Here is a 26,436-nt window from a genome sequence, read left to right as displayed (position 1 = left end):
AAGAGTTTGTCTGCGATAGTATACAAGAAGGCGTCTTTGCACTCTGGAGTCGAGTTGCAGCCAAGGTATTCCTGATGCTGTGAGTTTAGTCCATCCTGCAACTTTCAAGTAAACAAAAATGCTTTAAAAACTCATGTCAGCATAACATTTTGAATCAGAAATCATTTCAGTAGGGGCGCCCTGAAGGCCAAGGGGTTAAAGCACTGACCATGAACTGCAACGACACCAGCTTGAATCCAGCTGGCGACTTTTGTTGCATGTTGTATCTCTCCCTAATTTCCTGTCACCTCTCTACTGTAATTTCTAATAAAGGCATAAATGCCCCCCAGAAGAAACCATTTCAGTATTTTAGGCTTTTAGTGCAGTGTGTCAAGACACCACCATAGAAAACCTCCATCATCACTCACTTTCTGCCACACTTGAATCAGGTCCTATCAATAAGGAGCTGATAACTTATCATTCTTCTCCTCATATGTGTTGAGTTGCTCTCTGCAGGCTGAGTCAGAGCAGGTTTATGTCAGAGGGTAAGAGTTTCGGTCCTTTTTATTGGAAGACCACAGGATAATTTGTCATGTCTTCATGGACATTAGTGTCCGTTGTCCCCTGCCCCACATTCTTTGGCAGTGAAGCTCTCATCACTGTCCAAACTCAATACTGTGGACAGCAGAGACGTCCCACGTGATGTTTTTGCCCAGGTCACGGTCCAGTGCCACTGAGTAGTGCGTAGCCTTCTTTCTACATTGCCCCCTCCTTCCCCTCTCCTACAAGCATTTATCTCTCTGCATGGTTTTGGCAGCGATGTGCTTTTCCCAGCATTTAGCCAGGAGAGGGAGAGAGGAGGGGAGAGGTAGAAAAAAGGAGGCCTTTTCAAGCAAGGAATGACGGACGCTTTATTAAAAGAGGCAGGGCCTTTTGAGAGGCTGGCCCCTCTGTGCTCCCCCCGCCCCGTGTGTCTGGCCCATTGTCACAGAGCGGTGGCAGCAACCCCCCCGCCAGGCGCTTTGTCACTGTAAGTCACCTCACAGACTGAAACAGAACCGCTCCGAAAAAACACACCCATTCTCCACAGTAACTCTACGCTATTCTGGTATTGCCTGGCCCGTGAAAAAAAATGATTGTCTGGCTGTCACAAAACATACAGGAGACATGGAGATGGGCGTGACGTGTGTGGAAGAAGGGACAGGAGAAAGAAGGGATAAAGTTGGGGTGACAGAGTGTTGGAGTGCAACAAAACCCGAAAGGTAGTGAGGCTATATGAGGTGGAGAGCAGAATATAGAGTGTGATGGAGGATAGAATAAGGATGCGAGAAAAATGGAGAAAAAATAAAAGGAGCTTGAGGCAAAAAGCAAAGTGGGGCAAAGTTAGAAAATTCGAAGATAGAAAAAAACAGAAAAAAGTAGCCAAAACACAAACCAGGATGTAGGCAGGAAACCCATGGTGAGAGTGTGGGGTACCCATTGGTTTTTGGCTGTGTGTGAAATGTGTGTCTTTAGATACAGGCAGCATTCCTCCAGAGATAAACCACTGGGCCCCCCGTCCCCTCACCCCCACCCTCCCCTGTCTCTCCACCCACCACGCCGGGTCCTGCTTACTCAAGTGTGTGCGTCTGGGCGTGTGTGTGTGTGTGTGTGTGTGTGTTCGTGTTTACGTTGGACGGGGGTCTGCGTGCCCTGTACCGCAGCACTTGCAGGGGGCAACAGAAAAGACAGCTGTGAATTTGAGAGAAACAGAAAACGTAAGAAAGAGAGTGGAGGGCCAACAGGCATGCCAGTCAAGACCGTCACTTTTGGAGTGAGTACCACAAACCCTACTGTTCTCCTTCTCCTCTTCACCTTTCTTCCTCTACTACTCTCTCATGTCACCTGTTTTTCTGTCTCTCTCTCTCTCTTTCTGTACCTTCATACTATTTATCCCTAACTTCTCTTCAACTCTTATTTCATTGCTGTCTTTTTTTGTAATGTTCTGTTCTGTTACAAAAATCTTTGGTTGCATTTTCTCAGATATAATGCACCTGCCCGTGTTTTCTATCTTTATCCTTTCACATCAGACAGTGATGGGCCAGCACTTTTGTCACTGGCTTAGCTCCCAGTTCTAAATCAATTCTTTTTCATATTTACTTTGTCTACATGAATATTGATGCATCGGTATTCACTCTTTTGTCAATTTTGTTCTCATTTTTTTTATTTAGCACACGCCTCTCTCTGTTTCTGTTTGCTAAGTGCCATTCTGTTCTCTGTCCCTCCACATCCAACTATTTTGGAGACTAGTCTGCATGTTTTTCGTCTGGAATATGCCCTCGTCTTTCAGACTGACACTGACAAAGAAAAATGAAAGACAGAGAAAGAAAGAGATAGAAAGATGCAGGGCATGGAGATGTTTTGCAAAGAAAAGACGCAGACAGTGTCTAAACTGCCACTTGTGAAATACTTCTTATGGTTTTAATCGAAGCTCTAAAGATGATAAGAACTGTTAAAAAATAACTAGAAAGTTCTGACAGTGTTTACACACCAAAACATAATGTCTCGTGATCAATGTCATTAGACGGAGCCTCCCATTGCAACATGGGAGGGAGCTTGATTGCTTGTGAGTATCTTTGAGAGTTTTGATGCATGTGTGTCCAAGATTAGTGTAAGTGCGTATATGAGTGGGTGTGTATCGTGTTCTGTTTTGCTCCTTAATCTTGTTTTTGACTTTGCTTGTTCCACTGTTTGATGTTCAGATTGTATGATGTCAACCTGGATTAGCTGTGGTAAGTAAACTGGAGGTCAGTAAACTGATTAGCGGGTCAATTAATGAGATTCTTTCAGCGTGGCTTCACTGAAGACTATAGACTGTTTAATCTAGTGAGCCAGCAGAGCTAATGGCAACACAGGGTACAAGCTCACAAGGACCTTGTGCCTGGATGTGAGTAGGTGTGTAATTTTGAGACAGGCAGGGTTTACCTGGAGTTGTGGAGTTTTACTGTAGATGATGTGACTTGTAGAAATCTGCCTGAGAATGGACTGCAGCAAATTTTACAACACTGTCAGTGGAGTTTATGCATCTCAGGATCTTCAGCTGTCCAAAACCTTCTGCCTCATCGTTGTATCATTTAGTTCCTCCCCAAAAATAAGAGAAATTTGCTAACTGGCCGGTGGATAGTTAATGACAAAAAGGTAAAATGGTCACTTAAATTAGCTAAAATACCCTAAAACTTACTGAGAATAACAGTTGGTGGATGGAAGAAGTACTCAGCACTCAATAATTTGTTCCAAGTCCTGCATTTAGTCAAGTAAAAGTACAAGTATCATACTTACTTAAAGTATCAAAAGTAAGAGTACTCATCATGCAGAATGACCCCTTTCAGAGTGATATTATATATACTAGATAATTGAAATAATATCACTGATGCGTTGACATGTAAGCAGCATTTTAATGTTGTAGCTGGTTGTGGTGGAGCTAATTTAACTACTTGGGTAGTTTAATCTAATACATGCCAAACTGATCATTTGTTTTTAAATAAAATTTAGTATAGTTAAATAGCATAAAATGGAAAAACTCATAGTACAAGTACCTCAAATTTTTACTTAAGTGCAGCACTTGAATACATGTACTTCACTGGGTTTTCTGTGGCTATTTTAGCAGTACAATACTAAAGCATTACTCAGTTTACAGTGTAAATGTAACTTCTGTTATATGTGGTTCAGAGCTTTAGTTTAACTGTCATTTGAGGAATTATAGATCAGTCTATATCTGGGCACTCTGAAGTTACTTATCTATTCTTCATGTCCCTCCAAACTGCTTCATTCTGCATAATTGCTGTTGTGTTACTGTTCAGTAAAACACAGGATGTTTACCATATCTTGATCCTATTCTCCATAGGTTCCAAACCCTATCTCCACCCTATGGCTTTCACCCTCTTTGTCATCCCCACAAAAGATCACAATAACCATGACAATCTCATCTACAAGCGCAGTGGCTGCAGAAGGGCCAGATATAAAGAGACAATCAATGAGTAAGGCATGGACAAACAGTGGGATACAGGGAGGGGGGAGGCTGGGAGTGTGAGAAAGTAAATAGTAAAAATGGGACAAGACGCTGCGCCACATACAGTGAGCAGAAACAGACAGACAAATGGGTAGACAGATTTACATACAGACAGACAGTGTTGAGTTGGGGAATGAAACAGCTCCATCCCAGTGCTTCAGTTGCTTCCTGTAAATGTGTCCATAGCTGAACGGTCCCACGGGTCTCAGTCTGACTGACTCTACACTTACTACATCTCTGTAGCCCGGAAACAGCCCGTTGTCAGCTCAACCTCTTCAAGCAGCCTGAGAGATGAAGGCAGAAATGGAGGCCAAAGAAACAAGGACAGAGAAAGAAAATCAATTTTTAGAACAAATGCAAGTCAGCAGAATTGGCCGATGAAATAGCTGTTTAAGCACTCTGCAGGAATAGCCATATCCGCTGCTTAGTGTTTCTCTAAAACGTATAGAAACCGTCAAATCACACTCTTGGTTTAAATACATCAAGATATTGAGTTTTACAGTGGCAAAAATAGCAACCATCAGTAGGAGCTTGTCGTGTTTGCACAAATTCGTTTTGTTTAAAGTTCAGGAAATTATTGCAAGTGAAGCAGGACTTGTGACATACTGAACATACGTATGCACCTTATTTTCACCTTTCTGCTGAGTGTACAAATAGCTGTGGTGGCACTTAAAATATTTATGATTTGCACCTGGTGCTGTGCCTGCAAATTCATGTTGTTGTTGTTTGTGTGTGAGAGAAAGAAGAGGAGAGAGAGAGAGAGGGACCATGCCTGTGTATTGTGTGTTTTATGTTAATTTTAATAGAAATGCTGAGATTCTCTGAGGCAGATAATAGTTTCCTCAGATACTCAGATTGACATTCAGTGGAAGAGCTCCAGGATTTGTCTCTTGATTGCACCAGCAAAAGAGTCCTGGCTCTTTCTTCTCTTGCAAGGCCTGTTCAGACTAACCTGTCCAGACTGTTAGGAAGGAGATAGTACTTGAACTAAGACAAATCTGAGGGGTCAAAGGATGATTAAAGGTAAAAAACGAAAGCTTACACAAAATCTGGCTAATTTTTTAATGATTTTTCTCTTTTAGGGGAGCTTTTATGCTTGTGAAAATACATTTTCACCTCTTCACACCTCAAATTAAAACTTTTGAGATGGAAAAACAATTATTTGGTTGCACTTTTTATAACTTAAGTCCACATTAAGGCCCTAGTCTGTGATGAGCTATCACAAGTATGTTTTGTTTTAAGGGTCACAAGTAATAAAGGTCAAGAACCACTGACTTAAACTATATGCTAGTATGAAAATATTAATAGTTTTTTAGTAAATAATTGTAGACATATGTAAAGCAACAATTCAATGAGCTAGAAATGGTGGGTGCTTATCTGTGGAGTTAGCCTAGACAGCCTCTTTTCCTATATTCACAAAAAAAAAGATTCCCCTGAAATTCATCTCTTTGCAACTGACGTAATGAAAGGAACCGTAACTGAGTGTTCAGGCACTGAGGTGTAGTGACTGATTAATCTTATCTAATCTTTCATCTGACCCCATCTCTTACGCTTTTCCATGAAGACAGAGCCTCTGATATGATTGTTATGCTTGTCAGACAGAAAGTGTCACTTTTATCATCTGATCATGGCGCAGTGTTTTCCACATTGCTATCAGATCTGTAAAACTGGTCATATTGGTTGCATTTCATTCTGCCACATTTTGGGTAGAGAGGGAAGAGTAACCGTTTACACAAAGATTTAACACAGATAGATACAATACATGAGTTAAAACAGCCATTTCAAGCCCACTGTGGAGGCATCACTGTGATCACAAATCCCGATCTTTACACATTTAGATCTCAAGAACCATTTTTAAAGACAAGCACAACCATATGTCTACTTTCTACTCTCCAGTATCACTGCCCTACCGTACGTTCTCTTATTTCTTTCCCTCTCTCTCTCTCTGTCACACACACACACATACACACACACACACACGATTGATCCTTTGTAAAAATGATGATTCTTCAGGCCCAGTCGTCCGTTGCAGAGACTTCTCATGACCGGGCTGTTGATCTCAGCTCGTGCGTACATACACACACATACGTACACATTGAGTTTTCAAACACTGCAGTCCACCGGCAAGGCGGTGATGTCATTCTGTCTGCTGCAGCACCAGCAGAGTAGGCAAGCGAGAGGGGGAGAGAGAGAGAGAAATGTAAGAAGCAGGAGATAGAGAGGGGAAGAAGGCAACAGGAACTGAGATAAAGACAAGAAGAGGGGAGTTCAGGGCAGAGGATTTTCTGTGATGAAATACGGGAATAATTTTACTTGGTAATTCTGAGCTTCATAATGAGGAACCTCGTATTGTCTTAGCCTGAGGACAGTTGCATGCACATTGCACGACAGTGTGTGTTGATATTGCTAATGTTAATGGTGGAGCTGTTGAGCAGGTTATTGTCTGTTTCTTCTGCTTCAAACAGAATGATTAATGGATTCGCTCATTTCTGCTCAGCCCAAAAGCTCGTCCACTTTCTGGGAATAATCAGAGAGGGACACATTTGTCTAAATCATACTGGAGTCCAGCGAAATGTAGTGGAGGAATTACCACAGAACATTTTTAGAGTGCTGTATGTGTGCTTTTCCATTAGTATGTGCTGTATGCATGTGCACAGTACATGTTTATTGCTGAGTTAAGGGATGGGTGTGGTTCTCTTGCATCCTTATCTCACCGCACCACACACTCACTTCTTGACGCAAACAGATACATAGACACGCAGGCACACAGAAACACGTAGACACACACGTAAAAATGCAGGACAGACTCGGAAAGCCTCGGTGAGAAAGTAAATTTGCTGTAACCAGTGGTATCTTGCTTGTCGTCTTATAACTTTCGTCAGGCTGTTGGAGGGCAGTGGTGTGAGTCCAGGGGGGCGGAACGCCTGTAGAGGGGCCTCAGTCAGGGTCACCATGGTGTTACCATGCCACCATATTGTGTTAAACTGTGGGTGTGTGTGTGTGTCTTTGCATCAGCTGTATTTGCTCCTTCCTTGATGACAGGATTTTTGTTGTGTCACTATGGCAGTTTGCAAACATTTCATGCAACAGAATCACATTCTGCTACAGTGCATATGTTGGTATTTTATACCCATATAAAACAATTTCATGAAAATCATAAGGTCTTCCATCTAATATTTATGTTTTGCCTCCAAAATACCTCCAAGTTCAACAGTAAGAAAGTGAATGTTTTCAATTATTAAACTTTCAATGCATTAATAAATCAGATTCTTAGAAACCTTTGTGAATATTGGTGGCATATGACATACTTGTCCTTAATTTGGCCACATGCAAAGCCTTGCATAAAAGGGTTACACAATATACACATCTTGTAAAAGTCTTGTAAATCTTCTTCATGTGGTTTCTCATTTTATCTTATTTTCTCAAACACACACATACACTTACACACTCACACAAAGATTTATGTGACAAAACAAGGCTGTTAAGGGATGGTGTATTTCAGTATGGTAATCGTAACTCTGGTGACAGGTGTGTGTGTGTGTGTGCCTGTGTAAGAATGCGTGTTGTACTGGGGTCAGTTTGTTGTTCTGCAGCAGTCTAGAGGGAGGAGGCCTGTGGGTCATCATCTTCTTCCAAGTGAAAGTGAATGAGTCTATTCAAACAATAGGAAAAGGGGGAACATGGCTCACCAAGACAGCCTAGAAACCGTGAGTAAATAAAACAGACACTGAACAGACCAATCTAGAGACAGTAACCCTTCACAGGATAAGCTGAAAAGATAACTTGTGCTTTAATCTTTTCTTATGTTTCATATTTTGCATGTTTATTTTCATATTTCAAAGTATTATATCAAAGTACTACAAATCCAGTTTTTGCTTTACAGTAGTTTTTTTCTTTTTGTGTGTGTGTGGCATTGTCTAATCAATGTTTTGCCTGTCAGCGTGTGTGTGAGTGTGACTCAGAGGCTTTTTACTGCAGAGTATGTTAGCCACTCAACAGTCTGTGAGTGGAAAATTGTCTGTGAGCAAACGCTAAAAACAAAAACATCTTGTGAAGAGAATGACAATGACTCAGAGGCAAGTGGCTCAGCAGGAGTCGGTGTACTCGCACAGAAGTCCAAGATTTATTACTTTACACACAGGAGGCTGCATACTATATGAAGTTCATCTGATAAGTGGAAAATGTGCCACTGTACATTTCATCTCTTCGCCAGATATGAGAAGCAAGGAGCACATTTTATCTGCAACTCAGCCATCAAGCTTAAAGACTGTCAGATCCTGTTTTGTTGCTTCATTCAGCTGGAAGCAACTTTTCCTTTTAAAGTTTCTTATTCCCCTGCCATTGCCCCTACCTTTTTTTTTTTTTTAAAGTGACCTCTCTCATTGCTCTGTGCTGTGCCATTGGTGTCATGCTGAGGGTGTGTTGTGTCATTTGTTGCTATGCCTCTACTTCAGGCATGTGGGTCCTTTATCCTTTTTACTCAAGCTCACTCCCTCTCTGTCTAAAGAGGACCAACAATCCTGTCACAACAATAGACAACACAGCTTAAGGCGCTGTGTTGTGAAGTTGAGAAAACGAGTTGCAGTGGTGTTTTCCTTTTTGATCAGAAGCTGCGAGCTTTGTAAACGAATTTATTCTCTGTGTTTGTGTGAAAACATACACTGAATGATCGGAGGGCTGTTGATTTTCCTGACCAGCATGCTGAGATAGCTGGTTAGATGGAGAGGGGGTGATGTAGGGAGGGGATGGGCATGGGGGAGAGAGGAGATTATGTAAATGAAATGAAAAGGTGCAGGGTTTGCCGCAGTCGAGTTTCTCCCCGCGGTTCTCCCCTCAGTCGCTCCTGCTTTTCCTCCCTCGCTCTCCCCCTGTGCCGCATGAGTGATCCTGTTTCAGCAGCACCCCTGCCTGCCTGGGAGAGGCATGAAGCCCGCAGACACAAACAAAACACAGACAAAAACACCAGACGTGCCATGTGCTGGCCCGTGAGCCAGGATTCGCCAAACCCTCACTCTCTCTTTCTCCTTTCCCCATTCACCTTGTCTCTCTCTCTCTCTCATTCACACACACATAAATACAGAGTCCAGACAAAGAGCCAGCAGTCTGCCGGGCACAACAGACAACAGAGACTGTCAGTATTATCACACTTGCCTTATCACCTGGGTACAGAGCAGCAGATTGACTTGTGGACACATTTTTAGAGGTTTTGGAAGACCAGGAAACCAGTTTACACTCAGAGGGAGTCTGTACTCAAGTCACCTGTGTGGCCACCACACCCTCTAACACACACATTTAAAGGTGCAGATGCAAGTTTTCAAACTGCTCTGTCCAATATCCCAAGGGAGGAGTCAAATGAGAGGAAAACTGATGGATAACCATCATCTTGAACAGTGTCAGTCCTTCAAATGCCTTTAAAAAAAAAAAAATTAACCAAACTTTGTCTCCCTCTCCACTTTCCCTCTCTATTCCTCTACTTCATGTGTCTCTCACTGTCTCTTATACCCTGTACCCCCCTCTTTTTCCCTTTCTCTGTTTTGCTTACAGGCAGATGCTGGCAACAGTTTTCTCCGAGCGGCCCGTTCTGGCAACCTGGACAAGGCCCTGGAACATATCAAAAATGGCATTGATATTAATACAGCCAATCAGGTGAGAGAGCTGCATGGTCCCCAGATGAATTAGCTGAAGTTAAAAAAATGTGCAAGTTCATCAAATAATCAGCCAATGTCTTTTATTTATTACAGCCATTGTTGACTTTTTATTCATGGCAGGCTATTTTGCTTGTCTGCAAAACTGATCCTCAGTTATACTGCTTCTTAGCGTGGGGCAGAAATAGAAACAGAAGAATTTGAGTATTTATGTGCTGCAGTCGAATGCTGCCAGGGTGTAGTCTCCCTCTCTGCTTTCTAACTGATTAAATAAAAATACGGGAGGTGGGCAGACTGCCCACTTCTCATTCAAAGAAAGAACAGCAATGTGTGAATGGAGAAGGTAGCACATTTTAGCTAATGGCATTTCTAAAAAGTGAAATGATTCAGTCAGTTTTTTATGATTTGGCCCTGATCAGATCCAAACAGAAAAATGCCCTGCAGTACTTTTATCCTACAGCGTACACTGAAAAAGTTTAAATTATTTGAAATAAAGAAGTGACATGATTCTAATGAATTAAATACTTTCTGTATCAATTTAAATAGTCAGTAGGAGGAATTGCATAGGATATGTTTAATAAGTTTATAGCAAATGTATGGTTGAATTTTGGATCTAATTCATAATCAGTTTGCATTATATTCTGCTCAGATATTCTCCATGTATACCGTCATTTGTTGTTTTATGCTTTGATTTCAATGTGTTGTCAGTGTCCAGTGTGCATGATGTGTCTGAGTTGATCACTGTGCCGTTATTTGTCACCTGTTCACTCAGTCGTGCACTGTATGTGCATGCTCACGTCCACTATTAATCAGTGGCTGAAGGTGACAGGTGAAGTTTACAGGGTCTCAAGGGAAGGTAATAAATGGGGTAGGGGCTTCTCCTTCGCCCTGTCTCTTCCATCCTGTCTCCTTTACTCTGACGGTTGTTCCCAGAGTGTCCAGGAAGAGGCAGCGTTAGTGGGCTAGGACTGCTGCCCTAAGGCTACTGAAACTTGGCCAAAAACTGTATGTGTGTGTGAGATTCCTCCAGCTCATTAATCTAACTTAGTCATGGTTTCCCTTCCATTCACTGATGCTGTTCTCAACATTTTGTAATTATTGCTGGTAATGCTTCTGTCAGTGTTTCTATGAGGCCTATTCACAGGCCTCATAACAGATCTCACACAACATTTTCATTCATGTAAAGTGACTCTGTACAGTGGTTATTATTGGCACATTCCCCCATGGTGATGAAGAGAGACACCCCATGGATTAGAAATATAACTACAGTCTGATGTGTCTTATGTGTTACAAGCTGTTGACATGATGAAATCTCCTAAATTACAAAATATCATTTCATTGTTCTCTTCATATTCATCATTTGAAAATGTGTTATTTTTATTGTTTGGGGTTAATTGTGTTAAAGTGACAATCTACAACATTCCTGAGAAATGAAACAATCCCATTAAGAAATGTGTTGCTTTCCGTCCATCCACAGTGGCTTTTATGACCACCAGGATTTTCAAAATTCCAGTGCAATTATTAACACACCGAATGTAGACTACAGCATCTTATTTTTATTACGTTTCTTACAGTTATTACAAACTCAGATCTCTACTGTACTGTTAAATAGTGACTCTAATTTAGAGCTGTAGCTAATGATTATTATGAACATTATCAACTGATCTGTAGAATATTTTGCTGATAAACTGATTAATCATTTCAAGAAAGTCTATGAAAAGTTTAATTTTGTTTGACCAACAGTCCAAAACTCAAAGATATTTAATTTATCATAGAAGACTACAAAAACCTTCACATCTTCAGATTTGAGAAGCTGGAACCAGTGAACATTTGGCATTTTTGCTCAAAAAATGACTGAAATGTTTATCAACTTATGGTTTCAGCTCCACACAAATTACGATACAAATTTGTACAGTATCAATTGGTAATGCAAAGTCATGTGGTATGTATATTTGAAAAAGTTGTAGATTGTGACTTAAACATGGTGGTGAGTGTATTGTTGTTCTGGTTGTGTGACTGTACTTATGCTGTATGTACAGTCCGGTGGGGGTTTGGCCAGGTGGAGGCTTGACTTTGTGTCACTGTTTCTGTGTCTGTGTGGATACCTGTGCCATGGCTCGCACACCAGCACGCCGCCTCACTCCTGCCCTCCTCTTACTATGTTTTTCTTCCTCTCCTATCCCTCTCAACCTAACAACTGTTCCACTACCCTCTCCCCTCCTGTTTATGTACTGTTTTCTAACTCACCCTCCTTTTCTTTTTTTGCTTTTTCCTCCCTCATCGCCTCCCTCCCTCCCCTCCGCCTTTCCTCTGTTTGCAGTAGAGTGATGGTGTGCTGTGGTCTCCCCACTCAGAGGAATAATATCAGTGGTGTGGGAAAGGTCCAACCTCACATGTCCTGTGCGGCTGAAGGAAGGCTGTGTGAGGTCAGACCTATCCCACACGGCTCGTATTCTTCCCAGCCACGAGACCAGCGGCCTGCCATCCCCCTCCAGTCCTCCTCTTCCTCCTCCGCCTGCTCCTCCTCCTCCTCTCACCATCATTAATCAAATGAAAATGTTTACACATCCTGATTTTCATCCCTGTAGACATCGTTTTTGCTAATGACCACTTTGATTGTAAGAGTCTGCATGCGTGGTGTCCAGTGTAAGTATTTGCCTGCTTTGGTTCGTGAGTGCTTCAGTCACTGTGATAACAAACACTAGTTGTTGTCAGTTGGCATGGCATATACTATATGTGTTTGTGTGTATATTTGTGTGATTATTTATTGTAGATTAGGGAATTTTTTGGTGCACAGTCTGTTTAGGACCCTTCAGTATGAGGTCTACTTTGCTCTGTCACTCAGAATGGGCTCAACGGGCTGCATCTGGCCTCGAAAGAAGGCCACGTCAAAATGGTGCTGGAGCTACTCCACAATGGGATCATACTGGAGACCACCACAAAGGTAACAGACCCAACAGCAAAGTCCTACAGTGTCTACTCTTCAGAAAACCCACATGAACTCATAAGCTCATATAATGATGAACAATGCTGGCTTTAACACTGAATATATTAAAATACCTGCTGAATTGTGTCTTTTTGTGTGAAATGAAAATCAGACCTCAATACTTTTTGGTACCAAACTAAAGATAGTAGTATAGTTGTAGCACTGAATATAAAAAGTGTCTTTATAGTTGGCTAAGATATGTATTTTTAATTTCTTATTTTAAAGTCGGTCCATGATTTACATCAAATTATGGCATTTTTAGAAACATTTCACTTAACATTTGAGAAATTTAATTTTTTGTTAAATGAAAAATGGTTTCATAGAAAAGCTGTTTATATTACTCAAATTAAGGTGTCAAAAAAGTAGCCTTATTGTTTTGTTGCAGAAACTTGTATCATCACTGCTATAGAAAATTTTTAAATAATACCCATCCCTAGTTTTACATATGAAATTATTACATGTTTGACCAGAGAGCAGTTTTTCACATGACTACAATTTATCTCCACCTATAGTATTTAATGTCAGAATACAGTATGAGCAAATTGTCCACATATGAAACATGTCCAAAACCCACATTTTCTTTGAATATACATGTGGGATTTCACATATTATATTTATTAGTGCTTATTTTGACTGTGTACTCCTGTTCTCGTGTATCTGTGTTTAAACAGAAAGGGAACACGGCCCTGCACATTGCAGCCTTGGCAGGGCAGGAGCAGGTGGTCACGGAGCTGGTTAACTACGGGGCCAATGTCAACGCTCAGTCCCAGGTGAGAGTCAGTGCTGCTCTCACAGCGCACACTGAGGCTACTCTTCAGCAATGTACTTACAGTACTGTGTAAACTTTGCTGTATTAACAATTGCAATGACATCTGTTCACATGTGTCTTTGTTCCTATATTTCTGTGTGTTGGTGTTTTTTTCTGTGTACATCCTTGTGTGTGTGCATCCGTGACTTTCTTCCTATCTCGCTGTTGCTTCGGGTGACTGTGGCTCCTCTGCTGCTGTGTGTGTGCGTGTCTGTCGTGCATCTTTCTGAGACAGAAGGGTTTCACTCCACTCTACATGGCTGCACAAGAAAACCATCTAGAGGTTGTGAAGTTTCTTCTGGAGAACGGAGCCAATCAGAGCATTCCAACTGAGGTACCAAAGAACGAGAGAAATGAGTAATCCCCCAAATTCCTCAATCCCATCCTTGCTGATCCAGACTCGCTGTCGTTCCATTGTGTTTCGTTCTCATAAGCTTCTCTTCTTACATCTCTATAATTTTCTCGCCGTGAGTCAACCTCTCCTCTAACTCTTTTCTGTGTGCTGCAGGATGGATTTACTCCTCTGGCCGTGGCTCTTCAGCAGGGACATGAAAATGTTGTAGCCCTGCTCATCAACTATGGCACCAAGGGGAAGGTCCGCCTCCCTGCGCTGCACATTGCAGCACGCAACGATGACACACGCACAGCCGCAGTGCTCCTGCAAAACGACCCCAATCCTGATGTACTCAGCAAGGTATGCATGTGTGTGGGTGTGTACAGTTGCTGGTTGCTATAACTGCACACATGCACATGTAGATGTGGAAATCTGCATTTTTTGTTTTTTGCATGTTTGTCTTTGAGTTTTGAAAATTAAAATGTAATGAGAATGACAGTTAACTCTCTCTGGTGTTTTCCTGCAGACTGGATTCACACCCCTCCACATTGCTGCACACTATGAAAACTTGAACGTAGCTCAACTGCTGCTCAATAGAGGAGCCAATGTCAACTTCACCCCAAAGGTAGGGAATGACAAATGATGATGGAACGTTAATGTGCTGTCCCTGCTTCGTGTGTGTCTAACTGCCTCTGTGTCTCTCTGCAGAACGGCATCACTCCTCTGCACATTGCATCCAGACGGGGGAATGTGATCATGGTCCGACTCCTGTTGGACAGAGGGGCACAGATCGATGCCAAGACCAAGGTGCAGCGAGCATCTATCTTACAATTTCTCAAACTCTTTGATTCCTTTACTGTCTTTCTTTCTAATTTTATGCATCATTAACTAAAAAAGTATTGTATCCCTCCAGGATGAGTTGACTCCTCTGCACTGTGCAGCCAGAAATGGTCACGTCAGGATCATTGAGATCCTGCTGGACCATGGATCCCCCATTCAGGCAAAGACTAAGGTAATCCAGCTAGAGACAAAAGAAAATTCTTCACTCCTCTTTAAAGTGAAATAAAAACCATGTGGTTTGGTTATGAGTGCAAATCAGTGAACAGTTTTGTAGTGTTTTGTTTTCTAGTCTGAAATTAATGAAGTAAATGAAAGTGAAAGTTTGTGGATTCTTGCAGAATGGCCTGTCTCCAATCCACATGGCAGCACAGGGGGACCACATGGACTGTGTCAAGCAGCTTCTGCAGTACAACGCAGAGATTGATGACATCACACTGGACCACCTCACACCTCTGCATGTAGCAGCACACTGCGGCCACCATCGCATGGCCAAAGTACTGCTGGACAAAGGGGCCAAACCCAACTCTCGGGCACTGGTCAGTGACAAACACATTCACACAAACACACACAAAGTATCACTCCTGACAATGACCAAAGTTGGTTTTCATCTTTGTGGTGAAGACGAGTTGTTCCTTTGTGTTTTCAGAATGGCTTTACTCCTTTGCATATTGCTTGTAAAAAGAACCACATGCGTGTGATGGATCTCCTGCTTAAACACTCGGCATCATTAGAGGCTGTGACTGAGGTGAGGAAACAAAAGGGAATGAATCAGAATCTCTGTTCTATACTTTAGGGTTAAACATTTTAAGCACATGAATATATTAACTTTAATTAATGCTCATGTCCATTTATAATTCTTATAATTCTACCTTCCTTTTGAACAGTCTGGCCTGACCCCCTTGCATGTGGCATCATTTATGGGTCATCTCAACATCGTGAAGATCCTGCTGCAGAAAGGAGCTTCCCCCAGTGCATCTAATGTGGTGAGTCCCACTCTGAGATCACAAGATCAGCACTGATAACCAGCTCACCTCTGAAATGATGGTGGTGTCGTAGTGGTGATACATCTGAGTGTGCGATTCGTCTGTTTGTGTATGAGCAGAAAGTGGAGACTCCTCTCCATATGGCATCTCGGGCAGGACACTATGAGGTGGCAGAGTTTTTACTGCAGAATGCAGCACCAGTGGACGCCAAGGCCAAGGTGGAGATGTCACACATGAAAGCACTGCACAATCCACATATTTATGTCCATGTGCATAAGATTTCTCATATTAGACATACAGTAAATGCACTCACTCTTTAATGTGATACTTAATTTAAAAGTTGGTTTAGCGACTGATTTCTGGCAGTTGAAGCAGACAGACCTTTGTATCCCTTCACTATTTTCCCCTCCCACACATCACATGCCTCTTTTTGACCAGAAATGTAATTGGTGGAGAACTTAGTGATCAACCTGAGTAATTTGATCTGAATGATTAAGTCACAAGAGGAGGCCTTTTACTTCAGGTGTTTCATACATCACTTTAAATGTCATAATAACTGAACCCCTTCCCTTATCAGGATGACCAAACACCTCTGCATTGTGCCGCTCGGATGGGCCACAAGGAGCTAGTGAAGCTGCTGCTGGATCACAAAGCCAACCCAAACTCCACTACCACAGCAGGACACACACCTCTACACATCGCTGCCCGTGAGGGTCATGTACAGACTGTACGCATTCTCCTGGACATGGATGCACAGCAGACCAAGATGACCAAGGTACAGCCTGCCTGCTCACCATTTTACTCTATTCCTTATGTTTGAAGCAATGTTTTATCAAAATGATTTTGGACTGTCAGACTCAACCTATTATTGTGTCCCTTTCCCTGTTGGTGCATCTGTAGAAAGGCTTCACTCCACTTCATGTGGCCTCCAAGTACGGCAAGGTGGATGTTGCAGAGCTGTTGTTGGAGAGAGGAGCCAATCCTAATGCTGCTGGAAAGGTAATAAAAACATAAAGGACTTGGCTGGATGGAAGGAAGCATCAAAATATTTAAAAATCTGTATGAGATGTACCACATTCTGATAAACCAATCTGTTTTTGCAGAATGGTCTGACTCCGCTGCATGTCGCTGTACATCACAACAACCTGGATGTTGTTAACCTGCTTGTCAGCAAGGGAGGGTCGCCACATAGTGCAGCCAGGGTAAAAGACAAAACAGATACACACAATTCATGCTAAATGACTCATTAGCATAACATGCAAAAACTCGTTTTTTCTAACCACAACTCATATCTGTGCTCCAGAATGGCTACACTGCCCTCCACATAGCATCCAAGCAGAACCAGGTGGAGGTGGCTAACAGCCTGCTGCAGTACGGAGCTTCAGCCAATGCTGAGTCACTACAGGGAGTCACACCTCTCCACCTGGCCTCGCAGGAAGGTAGGCCCGACATGGTCTCCCTGCTCATCTCCAAACAGGCCAACGTCAACCTCGGCAACAAGGCAAGAACAAGCAGATGATTTTGGCAGGAAGTTTATTTTCTTTGTGTGCTTATCTGATTTGTGGTGTGTATTTGACCTTTGTCTCTTGGCTCTTATTGTCCTCAGAGTGGATTGACCCCTCTCCACCTGGTGGCACAAGAAGGACATGTTGGTATAGCTGATATCTTGGTGAAGCAAGGAGCTTCAGTCTACGCTGCCACACGGGTAAGGCCTTTTTTTAAGCCACATGGTAAAAAAAAACAACAACAACAATATGAGCTATTCAGGTTAAGAAGGTTTCACTTTGAACAGTTGTCAATGTTATCAAAGCTTAAGCAGTGTAGAAACTACTTGTGCTGTAGCAGATAGTGTCTTAAGTGCTGTAGCATAAATAGCCTGATGATCTCATGGCAGAGGGTTAAGTTACCATCAATATGTGACCAGTTCTTGAGGGGCTCAAATCCCTCAGACCTCTAAAGCACAGTGCAGCTCTACAACAGTGTTTAATCATTGAGTTATATCAAATAATTGTTACTATTATTTAATTTTTAATAAGACAGCAGCCTTAAAATTTGCACTTCTTTGACACAGCCTTGACACAGTTAGAACATTTTAGGCTTCACATGGTCGGTTATTCTTGTTGTAGGGCTCTTGTACTTGAACTTAATATATTGTAAAGGAGGTTATTGTTGCTATTATTATTAGTAGTAGTATTGTTCCCATCTCATACACAAGAAATAATAGCATCATTGATAACATGCTGCCTGAATGTAGTTTTCTCTCATTATTCTGCTCTTGAAATAATTTTACTTTGTGAATTTTAATCCACTAGTTTATTTAATATTCATGAACAGTTCACCCCTAATAGAAAATATAAATCTGCATAATGTAGTCAAATTAAAAGGTCATTAAGTGATTCCGTGTTTAAGACCTGTTACTATTTTTCTCTCTCCTCTCAGATGGGCTACACCCCTCTTCACGTAGCGTGTCACTATGGCAACATCAAGATGGTGAAGTTCCTCCTGCAGCAACAGGCCAATGTCAACAGCAAAACACGGGTGACTGCCTCCTTCTGGTCATGGATGAAACTGCAACAGAATTAGCCTGGACATGAGTCACGCAGTTACACTGTGACACAATTATAGTATATTACACAGATAGAAATACAGGTTTGACTGTATCAGGGTTCCCCACTAGACCTTTTACACTGTAATATATTATTATTAGCATATTTTAGTGATTTAGAAGTTTTGGGCACATATGGAAAACATGATATGCTGCTCATTCTAGGAGCAGTTCCAGTAACTGTGGCAGTTTAAATTTGGTGCTTGTTTATTTATTTACATATCATGATGTATGCACAAGTGGGCTGTAATGAGAAAAACAGTTTTTTGTTCTAGAAAAGTTTTGAATAGATGTAGGGCTACAACAATTATTCTTATTACTGAGTGATCAGCTGATTATTCTCTTGATTAATTGATTAACATTTCCATCACAACTTCCCAGAGCCCAGGTTGACGTTGTTCAGATTGCGTATTTGTCAAAACTCAAAGACATTCAGTTTATCATCATAGCAGACTATGAAAACCAGTAAATATTGACATTTAATAAGCTGGAACCAGTGGATTTTGGGCATTTTTGCTTAAAAATGCTTATTAATTTGACAATTTTCCAGATCTGTAATTAGCTTGTAAGGATGTGACTCTGCCACAAGCAAAATGTAAAGGAACACTGCTTAAATGCATTTTAAGGAAAACAAAGTATTTTGGCGGATGAGCAAAACCAGCTGCACTATCTAAGTAAGAAAGTCTTTCTCTCTCTTCCAGCTTGGTTACACTCCTCTGCACCAGGCGGCCCAGCAGGGACACACAGATATCGTAACACTGTTGCTGAAGCATGGAGCTCAACCCAATGAGACCACTACAGTGAGCATGACTAGACCTCCTCTGCCCTAAAACTCATTCATAAAGTTGGATTTTTAGTGGTCTGATCAATCTGCTTCTTTCTTTCTGTTAGAATGGCACTTCAGCCCTGGCCATTGCTAAGAGGCTGGGCTACATCTCTGTGATTGACGTCCTAAAGCTTGTCACTGAGGAGACGGTTTCCATGGTGAGAAGTATAGAAATGCTACTATGCCCTCAGGATACGGCACCCGTGTTATGTGGACATTATAATAAAAAAAATTCAAGTTTTAAAACCGTCCTTCTTGCTCTTGTGTCCATAATTGGGTCTTTTACTCCCTTCTATGCCCTGCAGACCATCACAGAGAAACATCGCATGAGTTTCCCAGAAACAGTGGATGAAATACTGGACGTGTCTGAGGATGAAGGTAGAGCACTAAGATGATTATTTATCACATCAAACTAAAGGAAACAATTTATAATGTCCTACGTTCATGTTATCTAAATATAACTCCATGTTTACGAGGCTGATTTTTATATTTTGATGTTTGTACTGGTCACACAAGTATTCATTTTTCAATTCCCTTTTTGCCCTTTTTTAGGAATTGCACAGCTAACATTAGGTATGAATGTCTCTTTATCTCTTTGTGCGGCATTCATAGGTCGTTGTAACAAAGTGTGTGGCTCCATTTCAAGCTCACCCTCTCCATCTTTATCTCCCTGCCTCTCTCTCTTTCCTCTCTGTAGTGGTGCTCACTGTGATGGTGGCTCTGGTTTCTCATTGGCATGCACCCATAGCACCCATGCCTGTAACCTTTATATGTCTCTTCAATAACACCCTCATTCACTAACTCTCCAAGTGTCCTTTTCCTCGTTATGACAGCTGGTTGTCTGGTTTTTGTGCACCACTCGTTTTTAGAGTCACAGCTAATACATACAGATCAACCCAATAAATACTGGATCCATTGTTACTAATTTAAATACAATTTGATTATTAAAACATTAAAACCTGCTCTGTTAGCTTTAGCTGTTCACAGTTGAGTTGTGTTAACATCTTTTTGAAGTCATTGTTTTGTGTGTTTGTCTCCAAGTCAATCTGTCTTGTGTTCCTGCCATGTGAACTGTGTTTGTTAGCTGCTAGTCAGGAGTTGGGGGGCAGTGGTGGTTTAAAAAATTTGCTATAATTCATATTTCGTATTAACAATGAAACATGTGACTACTTGTGTGTGAGAGGGGTTGCTTGTAGTGATGAAAGAGAATTATCACCAGTGGTCATCAGCTCTACGTATCTTTTAGCTCATTGTTTTTGTTTTAGGCCCATAATGTTACTGTGTTGGTTCACTCTCACCGTTCTCATAGTGTTGTTTCATCCTCACCAGCAGCAGTTTTCAGTTAAAAAAAACCCTCTGTGCACTATCTGCCCAGCACCAAAAAGCACACTAACAGTTAGCTACTAGTTAGTGAACATAGTGGAGCATTTAGCAGCTAAAGAGCCAGGAGTTTTCTTCAGGAGTTGGTGGAGACCAAAACAGAGCTAAAAGGAAAGTTAATATTACACTTAAACTCATTAGGTGGACAGAAGCCTGACTCTAAATGAATACTAATGTATAAAAAGCGCGCTGTTTGCTAACATGCTCACCAACTTAGAAATTTATGTTAGTGTTGTGTTTACAGCTTGTTTTTGCTGCCCCCAGGTGGCCAAAAAATATTATTCATAGTATTGCACGTTTAACTTTCAATGGCTAAAGATTACAACACCACTGACAATGATGTCAGAGGACATTATGTCTTGATATTTTTAGGCTCCTGATAATTTAACTGAAAGATTGTCACTGTTGCTCTAAATATAGAAGGTAGTCAAGTCACTGTCTTAAAGACACATCTCATATCCGGAGTGGTAAAATGATATTGGCCATGTTATCTGATGCGCACTCTCACATATGTTAACACATCGCCTACGCGACGTGGCACACATGCATATGGTACACAAGACAGAGAATGTCCAGGACATGAGCTGACTCATATGAACCCGTGGGAAGTGCACTCACAGAGTCAAACATAGTGTAATGACACCTACCACATCACTTTGGGTCTGGACTGCGTACAGACACCCACTCACAGACTAACACAAGCTGTGCTGATATGGTCACAAGTTAATACACACGGGGAAGACTTTTGTTCCCAGTGAATTCTCGAAAATTACCGCATGTTTTGGGGGGTAAGTAACCGAAACCCACCTCTACTCACATCAAGATATACTGTACATTCAAAGGAGAGTGTGGTTGTACTTTTGTCATGATGTATGTTGTAGTTGGCTGATGCTGTTCTGATTGTCTCTGTGTCTGTATTCACTTCCATGTGTCTTAAGAGTGAATCTCCTTATATATTACTCACTGAGGCAGCTGATGTCTAAAACCTCCAGTTCAGTAACTCAGTTTATTCACTAGACAAAAAGTTTTTGGAATGAGATTATGCTGATGCATGCTCTCTCCAGAGATAGTGCACTGTGCACATCCATAATGCTGCTGTCTCTTACTGGGCTTTATTGGTTTTTTCAAGACTCCAGACTACATTTATCTCTTACTTGTAACGTTTTGGGATTCTGAATGAAAAGTGTTGGACTAAGCAGCCTGAGACAACTGATTACAGAGACCTGCTGTATTGTTCATGTCCTCGTACCCAACTTTTTGTGTTTCTGGTGTTCTGTAGAAGTTGCTGCATTTATTTTTTTATCATTGACAGTAACAAGAGACACTAATGCCTCATCTCAGCAATCTAACCCCTAAATTACAGAGCCATCTCCTAAATCCTGGGTTATCATGTTGTCTAACCCTTCTAACCACTAGTTAACCCTATTTTTTTTCTTTCTCTCTTTCCCTTTTGCTGTTTCACCAACCTGACCGGTCTGTTCGCTCTCTTTGGCATGTTGTTCTCTGAAGGAGAGGAGCTCTTGGGGACAGAAGGGGCCAGGTACATGAAGATGGATGACATGAAAGACCATGATGACGATTTCCTCTCCCCCAAGAAATCACTGGAGTACGAGAGAGGGCTGGGCACAGCGTAAGGGGGGCTGGGCTGGGAAGCAGGGGAGAGAGCCAATCTGGTAGCCACAAACTAATCGGTGGATAGAGGGGGATGCACCATAGACACTCACTGAACACCAGGGATGAGCACTTGGGAGGAGCTGAGATGTAGAGAAACTTTTTCAGTCTGATATGTGTTTTTCTCTTGTCCTACAACAGAAATTACTCGCCAGCCATTCCCAGGATCCCCCGTGTCTCTCCAGAGACCGTCATCCTGAAAGAACACGAGGTAGATCAGGTACTGTACAGAGCAGCATGAGTAAGATACTGCAAGATGGCACAGTTTGCACTTAAACAAAGAATTACCATGGCCACTCTTTGACTTGTAATTAAGTCATTGTTTCAGAGCTTTCAAGCTCATCTCATGGTCTTCTAGATTCATTTACCAATAACATCTGGAGTTTGATTAGATGTCATTAAGAATTTTTCAACCCATAACAACCCCATTCAGTGAGTTTAACTAACCAGGTTATGTGGGTAATCCCATGAAGACCATCAGAAATGGCTGAAAGCTCAGAAATAAGCAAGCATGTGGACTTAAGTCAAAATCAAGTCATTTGTTTGTTGATGTGATTTTGTCAAGATGAAGGGTTAATCTAAACACATAATTTCACTTAAAAAAATGATACTTTTAGGTGACTTTCTTTGAAAGTACACAACATAAAGCAGTTATTTTAGTTTCACCTTTCCTCCTCAATGCTGTTTATCAGGTTAGTGATGTATTTCTGCATATTCTCTGTGAAAAATAGCGCTGTAAAAATGAATACATGGGTATAACTTTTCATCAAGCCATTTCCGTATATTTATGCAGATGTAAGTGATACACATTTGGATTCATATAAAACACGATTCAAAACAATGCTCTTATGTGAACAGTGTCATGAACAGTTGTGTCTGTTGTCTGTTGCAGCAACACACTCCGCTTCCACTGCCGAAAGAATATGATGAAGACTCACTGATTCCCAGCAGCCCAGCGACTGAGACGTCAGACAATGTCAGCCCAGTTGCCAGTCCCATACACACAGGGTCAGCTCAGCAATGATGCAGAAGAAAGCATTTAATGGAGTCTCTGATTAATATCTGAACAAGCAGATAACCGTCATGCTCCGTGTCCAATCACAGGTTCCTGGTCAGTTTTATGGTGGATGCTCGAGGCGGCTCAATGCGAGGCAGCAGGCATAACGGTCTGCGTGTCATCATACCTCCACGGACCTGTGCGGCCCCCACCCGCATCACCTGCCGCCTGGTAAAGCCGCAGAAGCTGACCAGCCCCCCTCCGCTGGTTGAGGGAGAGGGGCTGGCCAGCAGAATCATCTCCCTCGGTCCAGCTGGCATGCAGTTTCTGGGGTGAGGAGGCCACTGAAAATAACCCCAAGATTTATTTACTACTTTGTCAATTCAAACAAAATAATCAAACTTAATTTATCTTTCTTTTTTTTCTTCGTACTTTTCACTTTGTCTTTGCTCATAAAATAATAAAACCCAATTAATAATATTATTAATCATGTGTAAAAAGCTGTGTTTAAGCAAATCATGACAGTGTGTCAAAGTTCTTAGCAGTTGTTCATTAGATAAGTTTCTTCAGGTTCATCATTTGAAGGATATTCAGCATACACATTGATAAAAGGGAACAATCTTTTGCTTAGATTTGTATTATTTTTCCATATTTTCACTGAATCATTTGCATTTGTTCTCATGTGTCTGCATGCTTGTTGTGTTGCAGACCAGTGATCGTGGAGATCCCACACTTTGCTGCTCTGGGTCGTGGTGACCGGGAGCTTGTGGTGCTGAGGAGTGAGAATGGCTCCGTCTGGAAAGAACACCGTAATCGCTACGGCGACGAGGTGCTCGAAACGATCCTCAACGGGATGGATGAGGGTAAGGCTTTAAAATTGTCATGATGGTGTTTATGCATGACCACACCCTGACACTCAAACACATCTCTCTGGATGGTGTTTCATCTTGAGAATTTAATCTTTTCTTATCTCCTCAGAATTAGAGAGTCAAGAGGAGCTTGGGAAGAAACGAATCCGCCGCATCATCTCCACCGACTTCCCCCTTTATTTTGCTGTCGTATCACGAGTCCAGCAAGAGAGTGACCTGATTGGTCCAGAGGGCGGTTCATTGACAAGTAAACTGGTGCCGATGGTCCAGGCCTCATTTCCTGAGACGGCAGTCACCAAACGAGTCCGTCTGGGGCTGCAGGTGAGATGGGACGAGGAGGAGAAGGAAGGAGAAGAAAGACAGAATCGTTAATGCCTGAGTTACCTGATAAAAGCATGTTGGATGTACTTTGATTGATCGTGGAATGACCTGATCATATCAACACTTGTGCCAAGTTTTCCTGATTTAGTTTTCTGTTGCTTTTTGTTGATTTGCTTTTCACATTTTTAGTGGACCTTTTTTGCTGTTTATTTTACACAGTGCATGCACTTGGCACCTTTATACAACTATGGACTGCTCATTTAGTCAGTGCTGATATGTCTTTTTTTCTTTCTCACTAATGTATTTATGTCAGTGGCAAAGCCCTGTACTTAGTGTTTTAACACATTATTTTGAGTTACCTAAATATGATTAGTCAAACATTACTTTATAGGAAAAATGATTTTCTTTGGTAATGTTCTGCATTCTTGATTTTGCCATGAGAAAAGATTTTGTTTGAGTTTATACTTATTATCCAGTAGTTTGGTATCATGAATGTCTGAAAAATGTGGTAAAAGGCCTTCTTTTTAGGAGAACTGAAGTGTATCCCTACACAAAAAGGGGCTCAAGGTCAGTTGTACACCTGAGCTGGAAACCTTTTTAATCTTAGTTATATCACTGTTTGTTGAACCTTTCATCCCCTTTTTGTGTGTGTGACTACACTTTTCAAGTCTTCACGTTCTCAAATATACACACCAAAGACAAGAGAAATCATTTTAGCACACTTTAACACCCCCAGTTATACAATAAATACCTTGTTAAGAGGGCATATTTATAAGAATCCTATGAAACAGGCACTTATCAGCACACATTTCCAATAATCCAACTTCTCTGCCTGTTACATCAAATTAAAGTGCCTTTCTCTTCATAAGCATCCACTAATGATTTAGCCATCACGGTGTTAAATCCTGAAAAAAACTTTAATCAAGGAAAAAATGATATCATTTAATTGGACTGATAACTGTAAGATCGAAATGAGAGAAATTGGGTATGGAACTTTAAATATGCAGATTAATCTCTCTAAAATCAACAATCCAGTCATCAATAACAAGATTCTATTTATTTTGGCACTTTGATAATATACTTTTTTCTGTTTACAATAATTTCAAACATTTATTAAGGTTTCTAAACCAAACGGCCATTAAATGACACATTTTAATTAAATATACAGTATTGTTTTATCTTATTTAACATGCTCCTTCATCATCCTTTGCAGTTGATATGTTTGTTATGTAAATATTCACCATTTTCTCTGATCAGCTGACTTGAGATTACAAGATCCCATCTGCATGTGATTCATTTTAACAGGTTAAATACAACCACTCTTTACAATCTGCTTATCTCTTTCTCCTGACATGATCTTATTCTAATTCAAGACTCTGATTGCAGTAATGCATATTTTTAACAAACCTTTAAAAATCCTAAATCAAGATTATTCATGAATATGTATGCATTTTCATTATCAGATGGAAACTTGTAATTCCAGTGTCAGAATATGTTTCAGTAAACCAAAATGAAATGTATGAACAGACCTTCTACTGCCTGTTTTGGTTCAACAGCTGTCCTGTAGACACAAGAATGAATGTATGATAAGCTATATACAGTATGTCTAAACTAATATGCTACCACACATGCCATAATCTCTAAGATGGAAATAGTAACTGAATGAAAGTAAAATAGGTGTGGTTATAATTATCAATATTCCTTTAAACAGCTTTATTTTTATTATTTCATTAATTTTAGGGACACATTTATTTAACTAATATGTTGCTGTAGTAATCATGTGATAAATGGCCATGTGAAAAACCACAGTGCCTTTTGCTTTGATATCATTTTTGTATTAATAATTGTAAAAGCTTCATGTTAACACACATTGTTACATTATACAATAAAAATGATTTATTAAGTCCTAAAATCAGTTTGTGTTGCTATTGTCTTTTCAAATGTACCATTTAATCCATGAGGTATTTTATTCACTGTTGACTTCTCTTTCTCTTTCTCTTCATCTTTAATTTTTCCCTTTTTGGTTGTCCTCTCTTTTACCTTTTTTTCCTCATCCATTTTCCCATCATGCATCTCCCATTATCTCATTCCACTTGCAATTCTGTTCTCCTAACATCTTTTTTTATCTCCATGGCTTGCACGTG

The 26,436-nt window shown here is 41.0% G+C and overlaps 1 protein-coding gene across 6 annotated transcripts; it reads left to right on the top strand.

Annotated features, from left to right (window-relative positions):
• The first annotated feature begins 1,618 nt into the window (after positions 1-1,618).
• On the top strand, positions 1,619-26,204 carry LOC137197198 (ankyrin-1-like). 6 transcript variants are annotated; one of them, XM_067610455.1, is made up of 29 exons: positions 1,619-1,792; positions 9,572-9,673; positions 12,518-12,616; positions 13,330-13,428; positions 13,702-13,800; positions 13,975-14,160; positions 14,327-14,425; positions 14,509-14,607; positions 14,714-14,812; positions 14,979-15,176; positions 15,287-15,385; positions 15,525-15,623; positions 15,743-15,841; positions 16,201-16,398; positions 16,524-16,622; positions 16,727-16,825; positions 16,927-17,124; positions 17,230-17,328; positions 18,063-18,161; positions 18,930-19,028; positions 19,120-19,212; positions 19,360-19,432; positions 19,607-19,627; positions 21,944-22,040; positions 22,247-22,325; positions 22,998-23,113; positions 23,210-23,434; positions 23,811-23,965; positions 24,081-26,204. In XM_067610455.1, exons 1-29 carry the CDS (start codon positions 1,766-1,768, stop codon positions 24,341-24,343), a joined length of 3,417 nt encoding a protein of 1,138 aa, XP_067466556.1. In that variant the 5' UTR covers positions 1,619-1,765; the 3' UTR covers positions 24,344-26,204. The 6 variants fall into 6 exon arrangements, with proteins under 6 accessions (XP_067466556.1, XP_067466565.1, XP_067466539.1 ...); XM_067610438.1 differs by having other exon boundaries at positions 1,621-1,792; positions 21,944-22,064; XM_067610473.1 differs by lacking the exon at positions 1,619-1,792 and adding an exon at positions 7,693-7,734 and having other exon boundaries at positions 21,944-22,064.
• Positions 26,205-26,436: the final 232 nt, after the last annotated feature.

Source organism: Thunnus thynnus, chromosome 2 (assembly GCF_963924715.1).
Source record: "Thunnus thynnus chromosome 2, fThuThy2.1, whole genome shotgun sequence".
Classification (NCBI taxonomy): Eukaryota; Metazoa; Chordata; class Actinopteri; order Scombriformes; family Scombridae; genus Thunnus; species Thunnus thynnus.
Note: the sequence above shows the minus strand (reverse complement) of the source record. Positions and strands in the feature narration are given on the sequence as shown.